This window comes from Schistosoma mansoni (genome assembly GCF_000237925.1).
Source record: "Schistosoma mansoni, WGS project CABG00000000 data, supercontig 0225, strain Puerto Rico, whole genome shotgun sequence".
In the NCBI taxonomy this organism is placed as follows: Eukaryota; Metazoa; Platyhelminthes; class Trematoda; order Strigeidida; family Schistosomatidae; genus Schistosoma; species Schistosoma mansoni.
The window spans coordinates 26,811-38,977 of NW_017386091.1; the positions used below are offsets into that span (position 1 = coordinate 26,811).

Sequence of the window (12,167 nt, forward strand, 5' to 3'; positions counted from 1 at the left end):
ATGTGAACATTCAAGCAGACATCATTTAGCATATGGTCAAATACAACCACTTGAACCCATGGACAAATAGAAGATAATGTTGTTATATCTAAAACTTTAATTATTTTGCTATACCGCGTACAACTTGAGCATTCGGACGCTTGAACCCTTCAAGTCGCAAGTTAGAAGACGGAAGACAAGTGGAAAGAAATCTTATTTTAACCGGCGCAATACGGTACAAAGCACTTGAGTACTTATAGTTTTTAGTAAAAACGAAATCATCATTACAATCATCCAATCTGCATGGAGTGGTTTTTAGCATTTGTCTAATCGGGAGTTACATGTCGAGATCTTGGAATGTTTTTTCTAACAATGATTGGATGCCTTAGGCTCTTTCAGAGCTTCTTAGAGGTTCCTTGAGTTCACCGGGAGCTGTCCCCACAAATAACCACACAGCATAAACTGTGATCGTAACACTCAAGTAGTCTCGATTCCTTCCTTTCCAGTATATATATAAACAAACCAATAACAATGAATTTTTATACATATGGGCCTATTATAACAAAGGTCACTTTAAATAACGGTATTTAACGCAACAAATGATGTAAAACTAATAGGCGCAATGTCAGATAGATAAATATCTAAGTGATTATTTATTCATCTATTTATTTATTTGAACGCAAGGGGGCACCGAATACATATGCACCACACAAAAAATTATCACTTCATTTAATTGTGTGAGGGCTATAATACTGACCGGATGACCAGACCGAAGCAGGTGGTTTTCTTAGTGGGTCACACCCTGAGCCTTTGATCCAAAGATCTGATCCACAAGGAAGTGGAGCATCGTAAGGAGATGCAGTCCCATTGTGGTCGGTGACCAACGATTGATTCATACGCCATTTGTTTCCTCAGGATTTATTTTATTTTATTTAAACACATAAATATTGGTACAAGGAAGCACCAGATATATATGCACCGCACAAATCTCATTCGATTTATGTGAGGGCTGTGATACTGCCCAGAAGCCCAAACTGAAGTAGGTGGTTTCCTTAGGGGGCTACACCCGGAGCCTTTGACGTAAAGGTCTAGTCCACAAGGCAGTGGAGCATCGTGAGGAGATGCAGTCCCATGGTAGCCGGTCACCAACGATTGATTCATATGCCATTCGCTCCCTCAGGATACTGGAGCCCATGTGCATCATTGATTTGCAATCAGGGTTTTTCAGCTCCCCTAGGTGGACCCTCTGTGTCCACCAACCCGGTTAAAGCGCCGGACATTCGTTTTTCGTCCTCTCAATTTCGTCAACAACAGTAATGCCGCAAGAAGGCAGTAAGACTTCCTTGGTAGAGGCTGTAGATGCGTGGCTGTGTGAGAGCATTTCGAAAGAGAGGGCAGGCCCTCCGCCTGTCTCGACTGTACCAGGGCATTTGGGGGCTAAATGGAATTTAATGGATTGTAGTTAGGAGTAGAACCCAGGACTCATGTTTAGTCCTATTTGAAACAGTTCAGCTAAATACACCTGTATTCCAGTCGTTAAAGCTTATGCTGAAACTTAAACCACTGTAACTAATGTAAAAGCAGGATATGAATATGCCAACGGAGATTGATCAAAATTTAGTGATGAAAGTCAAAAACAGGAATATACGTACTTTTAAAAAATGATAATTAGAATTTACTTCTTATTCATTATAGACTTGAAAATTCCGTTTTTACAGATAATAGTTTTTTTATGGACTGTTATGTGGTGGTATTTTTGTACATTCCCACCTATGCAAAGATTTAGCATAACAAAAGCACTCTTATGTCTTGTTCTGATTTAGAAAAATTCGAGTGAAGCGCCCCCAAATGCCCTGGTACGGTCGAGAGTGGGGAAAGTCAGCTTTCTCTCAAAATATTCTCATATGGCCACGCGTATACAGTCACTACCAGGGAAGTCCTACTCACCGCATTCTCACGACGAGAGTGTTGTTAAAAAAATTCAGAGGACAAAAGGAGAATGTCCGGCGCCTTAACCGGGTTGGTGAATGTAGAGGATCCATCTAGAGGAGTTGGAAAACGCTCATTCCAAATTAATGGTGCACTTGGGTTCCATGATCCTAAGGAAACAAATGGCGTATGAATTAATCGTTGGTTACCGGCTACTATGAGACTGCATCTTTTAACGTTGCTTCACTGCCTTGTGGATTAGACCCTCAGGTCAAAGGTTCGAGGTGTGGCCCCCTAAGATAACCACCTGCTTCGGTTTGGGCACCCGAGTAGTATCACAGCCCTCACACAAAACAATGATAACTACTACTGGCCTCAATGTTATTGCTTGACGCATAGGTATTTGGTGCCCCACTTGTACCAATGTCTATGTGTTCAAATATATAAATATGAGTGGAGTATAATGTCCAAGAGATACTAGACAGTAGAATGTATATAACATAACAAAAGAAATCGCGCAATTTGAAATAAACATTCGAAATATTATCAGATTCTGAAGTAAAACTGGTTAATGTAGAAAACGAAGCTAGTTGAATGAATAATTTCAAACAACAACAAAATTCAGAGGAATAAATCTCAACCATTGTCCAGTACATGAATATTAATATCGATGAAAATGTATAAAACAGTTGAACTCATAGACTGTGACATTAAAATGTTGCAAACACTATGAATGATAATAACTAACCTGAGTGCACGAGTATTAACTTGATTACGATCTGTTAACCCATCTACTAAATATTCTACATCATCTAATAAATGCTGAGTTTCACCTTGTTCTTGACAAACATGTGCTTCTTTCACCTTGTGTAGTACAGTATACAACTATAAAATAAACATACAAAAACAGAAGTATTGAAGTATTTTAATCAATCAGTCAGGCAGTCAGTCACAACGTAGAACTTCGTACGTACGTACATCAGTTCGAGTTGCCATACCACATTAGCACAATTTTAATCAATATTAAAAAGAAAACGAATTACACTTTTATTCTAACTCTGGACATGAACAAATTTCGTTATAATATACACCAAGATACTTATATTAACAAAAATTTGCTGCATGTGTTCAGTGTTTTGTAACATCATAGTTATACATCATTGAATAGTCTATATAGTTTACATCACTGTTAACCAATCATCATCAAGTGGATAGAACGTAAAGTTATGATTATTAATAATATTATTAACTCACCAACCAGGTACCAATTCGTTTACCTGGCTTTAATCACTCTAAATGTGAGGGCTAGGTAATAATTTTTGATTGCCCAGATCAGGCAATTATTTATAGCGTTATTTTATGAACCACTGTATCCCAGACATTTTGACAATTCTGGGTGGGGCGTCCGTCAGTTGATCTCAATTAGTACAGCTTACTAGTGATCGAAGTACATAAAAGTACTCAACTACAACAAAGGGGATTCAGTCAGTCACAACGTAGAACTTCGTACGTACATACATCAGTTCGAGTTGCCATACCATATTAGCACAGAAATACAGTTGTCGATTCAAATCCCATAGTGGTAGAAGTAGTAAGGGTATAAACAGTAATCCGAAAGATTAGGGTTTGGAGATGTTATTCAAGGAGTATAATCCAGTGAAATAAATTTGAAAAGACAAGAAAGACAGAAACATGAAGAATTCAGAAGATTAGAATTTGGCAGAACACAAGGAGTGGATGCACCTGAGCCATTGCAAACCATTTTGAGCCATGTCATTCAAGGTCTCTAACCATCGATTGCTATCATCTCGCGGATCCCAACCAGGTAGTCTACACCTACCAGCGTGGCTCAGTCCACTTGTCAGTGACTTCATGGATTTGTGCCACGTTTTGGTCTGGCCGCCTCTAGCTTTCTTCCAACCTACTCCTACACCATAAAACATAGCTCGTCGGGGAAGTCGGTGGTTGGGCATACGTAACACTTGTCCAAGCCATTTCAACTGATAAAGTTTCACTACTTCATCAGTCGGTTTGCCATCCTTTCCTAGTACCCGTTTCTTAACAACTGCATTATTTACTCGGTGCTCTCAGGATATACGAGCAATGCTTCGAGGACACCTATGACTGAAAACTAGTAGACTACAAATATCCTCTACTCTCACCGGCCATGTCTCACTGCCATAAAGTAGGACGGAACGAACTGCTGCACAGTAAATCCGTCCTTTGGTTGCTAGACGGATATCTCGCCTACGCCATAAATGACGCAAGTTGGCGAAAGCTAGGCGAGCCTTCTGTATCCGTGCTGAGATTTCGTCACACACCAGACCACAAAAGGGATTACCATATAAAGTTTATGATGTAAGTGAATCAACATTAAAACAATACACAGCAAAAGATAAATGTAACATTAGGGAAAGGAGATTAGTTTTTGATAGTATTTATTCCAAAAAAGAATACTTACAGGTTTATCTGTTCGGCTAACTTTTATATTCTTCGAACTATTCGATAGATTTTTATTAGATACATCACGAGAAGCAGGACGGAACCAAGGTTTAACATCATCTTCTAGGTCTTCATCCTCTTCAACTAATTTATCACAATCTTTTACAGAATATTTATCATTGATTGAATATTTATATGGATGTAGGGCATCAAAATTATTCTTCATTTCTTCTTCATATTCATCAAATGCAAAATTATCAACATTATTTTTATGAATTTTTATGTTACAATTTTCTTGGTTGACTAAAGATGAAGCATCTTTAACAGGAAAATGATGCGATTCAATGGATGAAATTGATGATTGACTCTGATTTTGTGAACACAGAGAGGATTCATTGACTTTTTGCTAAGAAAAAGAAAAAAAACGGTAAAGAATTTACATAAATCATACTTTGATATTTCTCTTTGAAACTGTAAGTTGATAAAAGGAAAATCATTCATAGTAAGTACAAATGCCCTGGTACGGCCGAGAGTGGGGAGAGTTCGCTCTCCCTCTCAAAATGCTCTCACATAGCCACGCGTATATAGTCTCTGTCAGGAAAGTCCTACTCACTGCCTTCTCGTAACATTACTGTTGTTTATGAAATTGAGAGGACGAAAAGCGAATGTCCGGCGCTTTAATCGGGTTGGTGGACACGGAAAGTTCACCTAGGGGAGTGGGAAAACCCTCATTCCAAACCAATGGTGCACATGGGCTGGCTCCAGTATCCTGAGGGAACAAACAGCGTATGAACCAATTGTTGGTGACCGGCTACCATGGGACTGCATCTCCTCACGATGCTCCACTGTCTTGTGGATCAGACCTTTAGGTCAAAGGTTCGGGGTGTGGCCCCTTAAGAAAATCACCTGCTTCGGTTTTGGCACCCGGGCAGTATCACAGCCCTCACATAAATCGAATGAGATTTGTGCGGTGCATATATATCTGGTGCTTCCTTGTACCAATATTTGTGTTTAAATAAATAAATAATAAATAAGTACAATAAAGAGAAATTTGTAGAACTACAAATTAATCACTGCTGTTTCATGAATACCGCCTTAGCAGCATAAAACAAATTTTTTGGAATAATTTAAAAGAAGTTTTACAAAGGATCATAGAACTACCAGAGGGTAAACACGACATTTATGAAGAACCTAGGTGAATGAGAGCGATTTGAGAGAAAAAGAAGTGAGTTTTCCGACTTTCTTTTTTTCTGAAATACTAGATTTCTGTTGAATTTATTGTATGAGAGCCTAGATTTAAACTCACATTTAATTCTTGTGAAATACCTTTTTCACATGCTTTCTACTTTACTTTACATTAGTGAACTTTTTTTTATTGATGTTTACCGCTTTCCCACTTTTCACCCTAGAGTTAGGTTTGCTTATCATTTTGACATTTTGTTGCTTTAACTATCACTAGTTAGATACTGTTTTGGTATATTTTTGTAGTTACCCTAGTAGCGTTATCATTTCTTTACTTATTGTGAATAGCTATTTTTAAAACTTTCCCTTGTTTTATGCACACCATATTGGTTAAAATGATCATTGATGTGATCAGCCATTGTTTCTTTCCTGTCGATGACATGCAGTGTGACAGCTGTAAGACATAGTTTCACAAAATGTGTATCAATCTATCACCGGCCACGCATAAACATAGCTCCAAACTGGCCTCACTCTGGTTGTGTAAAGAATACTGTATGACTGAATCGATTCTCCTAGATAAAGTCATGTAACCTCTCACTCTGATGGAGACTCTAGGTGACATGGCTAAGAATCGATCACAATGGTGCAGGTGTGTACACTCTTTATCTTCCCTTAAACCTTGAGATTAAAATTGCTTCATATCGTTCCTTCTTCCTGTACTATATCCTTATATACAACCTTTCTTTTATATATTACCACCACTAAATTAACTACTTCTATGAATCCGGTGTTCATCTTGTTGTGCTAACGAGAAATGGCAACTTGGATCGATGCATATATATCCCTGGTCCTACGTTGTAGCTGACTGACTCTCTCACTCTGATGGACAAGTTGCCAAGTAACGATACTCGGTCAGTGAGTCTGACATCACATGAAGATATTACGAGTGTAATAGCTAATGTTGCCAGCTCACTTCATACTCTTGATCGAAAGGCTGAGACTTCCACTGTCAACATTTTGAAAGAAAAAAGAAACCCTGTCTACATTATTATTTCAAATAATCTTAATAAGTTTTGCACTGTCAAAAAGAAAGAAATTACCACCTATCAAAAGTGCACTTACGCTAAACACTTCTGATGATGTGAATGCAAGTGTGCAATCTGAGGAGAGCAAAACTCACAAGACAAATGAGATAGTATGAATGGATGGATTGGTTCGAACCAAAACAAAAAAGACACTTAAAAAACGCTTTCAGTAGTTAGTAGGAAGTGGACGATAGCAACACAATTGAAAGACTTGAACATGATTTGTAAGTCACAACTGAGTATAGCAACCCAGTAGCTACTAAAAGTCTTCGAGTGTCATAAATATCTCACCGAGAATCCAAATGCTTTGACTTGTTTCAGCTTTTATAGCCCACCTATATGAGACTTCACAGTACTGCATCCAAGTAGTTTTACTGGGGATGTCAACACACTCAAGAGTCTTCGACGCGTGGGAACTAAATTAGTTAAGGGTTTTTCAAACTCTTTTACGATGAGCACTTAAACCTTTTTCCCTTGTAGGATGCGAGGTGAGCTCATATTTACATTGGGTGTCTTAAATAATGATTTGGATGTTGACATGTCTTTTCGCTCTCTCTAGAGCTAATCATCTCTGAGGCTACAACAAAGTCCAAAAGCCGGAATAGAATAAACTTAGAATGGGATTCCGTTTTCTTCATTTACTGTTCAGTGACTAGAACGCCCTGCCCGAACAAGTGGTATCAGTCTTATCAATCAACACTTTTAAGAAGCTGGATCGTCAGTGAAAAACGAGCTGAAAGGATTAACACAGGTTGGACAGCCTAATATGCTTATTACTAAAGACTGATATTATTAATTATTTCTTCTAAAGGAGTTTTGCTTCCTCAAGACCACTAACTCCATCATGCACCTTTTATATGATTCATAGTAATCAAGGTTGGCTGCTTGTATGTTCGTCCTTTATTCCAGCACTTATCAGTTGAACACCTCAAATAATTCGAAATGTCAATTTCATAAAGATTGTTCTTACTTAGGTATGCAAACAAATTTTAGTCGGCGGAAAGGAAACCTACCAGCTTCGTTGGGGAACTATCCTCTGTTTCAATTTCTTTCTGCCAAGAACGTGGATTGTAGGCTGCCTGATAAAATAAATTTAGAAATAACACAGGTTTTAAAATTGTATTCAATCACTAACAAAATTTGGTTAGATGAGTACCAAATATAAATAATTCTAAATACGATACGAATTTAGTTCCTGCAGAAACTGTGTGTAGTTACACCTACACTATGCATTCACATAATTTAAGACGAAAAAAATGTATACTGGCTGAGGTCATCGCACTTCACATCGGCGTAGTCAGACAGTTAATCAGAATCAACGCAGGGTCTAGCAAAAGCATACATCACATGTCATGAGGAATTAAGAAAAATTAGTAGTCGTCCATGAGGAGCATATTATATATGTGGTACTTATAGCTTGGCATTTGTTTTCTCCATGGAAAATATTCAACAGGATTACTAGTATCTAATCGTAGTGGTCCTATTCATGGTGATTACTTACTGGAACGTTAAAGTTAGCTACGGAAGTTACTTAGGTTGTTTGGTTTTCTAAGTCAAATTTAGTGGAGTTTAAACCTACGGCCGAATAGTAGGATGTGAGGTATTCGGACCACTGGATTATAGCTTACATCTAGTAGCTACCGGTCATATTAGTTAAATGTTTACCGATTCGGCCAATATTTTGGTCACAGTTCATTCCCCTAACCATGTGGACAAATCCTTGATCAACATTTAGAAGCGATCGAGGCCGGACGAGACGACTTCAATTATATCGAGAGTCTAACCAAACCAGTAAGGTTGATGTCTAAAGGAAAATCAAAACATATGCAAAAAGCTCGCTTGATTTTGCCCCCAAATGTCCTGGTACGACCGAGAGTGGGGATGGCCCGCCCTCTCTCGAAATGCTCTCACATGGACACGCGTATACGCGTATACAGCCTTTGCCAAGGAAGTCCTACTCACTGCCTTCTCGCACCACGGGTGTTGTTTACGAAATTGAGAGGACAAAAAGCGAATGTCTGGCGCTTTAATCGGGTTGGTGGAAACGGAGGGCATACCTAGGGGAGTTGAAAAACCCTGATTCCAAACCAATAGTGCACATGGGCTCCAGTATCCTAAGGGAACAAATGGCGTATGAATCAATCGTTGGTCATCGGCTACAACATGGGACTGCATCTCTTTACGATGCTCTACTGCCTTGTGGATCGAAGTCCTAGTGTAATATTATTACACATTTAAATACCTGGATTTATTCTTCATTTTGGAATACCCTTTCGAAAACACTCGGAACCCTTTGAGTAAATTTCATGGGTCGTTTTCCACTTCCACTTATGTTTTAATATCTTTGATTTTAATCCTGTTAATTTCATTTTATGATGTGAAATGTGTTTTGCATTAATAAGAATTTGTTTCACGTCTTACTTTATTTGTCATGAAAAAGGGATTATCATATATTTTAAACAAATGGATAGACTGACACAATCTTAAGCCGAATTACATCAGCTCAAATTACAATGCTTAGTGACAGGATAAAAATTAAAAAAAACAAGGCAAGAAGACGGCAAATAAATAGAGGTGAGCGAAGTTTCGAAAGGTAAAGAATGAATACATTTGTCCTTATCGTTAATGTCAAACTGCATCACATAAGATATTTTCAAATTGCTGACTTTAAATCGACACTAACGAAACCTAGACCAACAATCTGTGACTTCATGGACTTGAAGGTTTATATTGATTTGACCACTCTTAACCATGTTCCCCCAGTCGGAAACCACGGTTTTGTGAAGCAGCAGCTCAATAGTTAAAAAGTTTGACTCTCAACCACCAAGTCCCGGGCTCGAACCCCGATCCACCTACTTCATTAAGATTTAGCAGAACTCGAATTTGTAGGTTACAACTTGAAATGACAGTTGATTCTGCCAATACAAACTTTTTAACACAATGAGGATGTTAAAAAAGTGTGCTTTATCAAAATTCGTGGAACAATGTTTGATATTATACAGCCAATTTCTGTCGCGACACATGCTTTTAGAGGCGGTCAAATATTCGGAGCAACTGTCCATCAGCCGCAAGTTTAGGCACATACGTGATGGTACACAATTTGCACATGGAAAATAGTGAACGCAAGTGGAAAGCAATTAGCGAATCTTAGGTCAATTCCCTTGTTTACTTTTGATACCTAGCCAAGTAACAACACTGATTCTTACAAATACAATGTAGATGTTATATATATATATATATATACTGCAAAGTATACTACAAGATGGACCAGATGATAGCTTTGTTACTGAGATCGATTAAAGAGGATGAAAACATAAATTGTGTTCAGGATTGTACAAACATTCCAAAAGAGTGTGTCACTTACTCTTTTGTTTTTACCGCTGAGAATCGGTCGTGAAAACGATTTTGAAGCGCTGGCATCTGAAGCAATTTCGGGTTCTAACGTAAATGAAGGACAAGAGTAAGGAGAACTCCGTTCACGACTATTCTTGGAGATGTCAACGAATGTCTGTGTTTTTAAGGAACTGTTTGGTATAGTCACAACCAAACTGGTTTCATTTTTATCTAGTCCTTGCAATTTTGGCTGACTAGCAGGTTTTGAAGAACATACTGGATGACTGTGGTAATTGGTGACGTTTCGATGGGAATTCGGGGATGAAACGCGTTGAACAGTAGTAGTGTGGGATGACAGCGGAGTTACAGCAATATTTGACCGACAATGATCAGACTTGAAGTTTGTACTCCGAACGGAACGCAGATCTAATGTGCAGTCAGAAGGGTGACCAAAAGGATTGTTGCCTGTCATATTATTTGGTGGACGACTGGGACATTCTTTATGTGCACTAGAGTATGACGGGATGGGTGAACCGGTGGTAACATCTTCAGTAGAGGAATGGGTCAAAAATGACTGAGATATATTTGCCTGCACTGCACCTGCACAAGTAGAGCTATCTGAATTTTCTGACACGATTTTGTCAGGAGATTTGGTCACCAATTCTTGCCCCTCACCAGTGGGTACAAAGGAAACGACGTTAACCCTTTTCCTGGAACTAACACTTGATTTAGAGAATGCTGTGGATGAAGAGCCAGATAACGGTTTTGTGTGCAGCAGCTGATCAAACCTGACATCACGGCTACTTCTGCCAGCATACGTCTTGTAATGCACCTGTATGTGGAACAAAAGTGGACTGTCAAAATGGAATAAATAGAAAAGCAATTTTACGCAAAAACCCGTGACTACTTTTAGGTGGAGAAACAAACCAAACTAGGTTGGGATTAAAAGACTAAGGACGAACTTGGTTGCATGAGGATAGCTGCTTTATTATTTGAAGAACGAAAAATTATTAGTATTATGTAACCAATTACACAGAAAGACCGCTATATTTCCTGACCATAATGTAGGGATACCGTAACAATAGTAATAGTCCTTGAGGGATTTTATGACGGAACGTGTCAAGCTTCATCTAAACCAAACCTCCCAATGACATACGGTGAGATGATATAACACTCCACCAGATGTAAGTTTCCGATGCAACTGATTGGAGTTGACATAACAGAGCGAGGTAATGTAAGCAAGCTGAATGACGAATTCAAATTAATCAAACTAAGGTGTTAAACTAAGACTATCAAGATCGACCGACAAAATGAATCCTACTCACAGTACCGTAATTAGAGCTGTTTAGAATAAATATCACTACAGCATGGAGGAATGTGGTGTTCTGGTTAGAAAGAAATCAGGCAGCAAGCACTGATTTCGGGTCTACGAGGTAGTTGATAACGATCAAGAAAACCGTGTTGGTGGTGAACATAAGACAACTTGAGGAGATTTGAATCTTTACCATGTATCAACTTTGAGTGGAACACCCCGAGGTTAATGATGATATTTGTTTCGAAAATGACGTAGAATTTAAATGTGATAATTTAATCATGCACATGTAAGACAAATACAACGGAATCACCTACATCCATCCCGCCTTCATATAAAATATTTGTAGTGAGTGCCCCCAAACCTAGTGAAGCAAACAAACAACAGACCAGTGCTACCGTTAACATTAAAAATATTCATAGCAGTCTGACTACCATGTCTTTCCCTACTTTTTAAAATTTATTTTCCTTGCTGTTAGAGGAACAGTCAGACTCCGTGGAGCATAGACTGAGTATTTACAAACGAAAAATTCCTAGTAGACAGCCTCTCAATTCCTGCTCCCCTGAGGAAAAACGATCACGCCATTATATTCTCCAGTTTTTCAGAAAAACCGAGCTAAGATATCCCACCAACAACAGGCGCTGGAATTTCAAACGGTTGAATGTGTCAGCTTCACAGGACTATCTACAACAGGTGGATTGGGATGTTCACCCTCAACTTGAAGTGGATGCTCATTGGGATTTCTTACTGCACATGATCTTATGTACTACTGAGCATTCAGTTCCTCAAATGGTCCCCAAAAGCTACAAACAACCTCCAATCATCAAGAACAGCACTCGTCGTTTGCTAAGCCGCAAAAGGCACTGTTGGGCCGAATATAAACGAACTGACAATAACGATGCATA

General features: G+C 38.6%; 1 protein-coding gene across 1 annotated transcript in view; it reads right to left on the reverse strand.

The window, feature by feature from the left end:
* Smp_152570 (hypothetical protein) overlaps positions 1-12,167 on the reverse strand; it is a gene marked incomplete at its 5' end in the record, with an annotated part of 31,493 nt that overhangs the window by 15,664 nt on the left and 3,662 nt on the right. The window contains 4 exons of the mRNA XM_018791710.1: positions 2,657-2,793; positions 4,370-4,756; positions 7,631-7,696; positions 9,982-10,782. Of these exons, the coding sequence (XP_018647293.1) occupies positions 2,657-2,793; positions 4,370-4,756; positions 7,631-7,696; positions 9,982-10,782 (1,391 nt within the window). The remainder of the gene's footprint in view (positions 1-2,656; positions 2,794-4,369; positions 4,757-7,630; positions 7,697-9,981; positions 10,783-12,167) is intronic.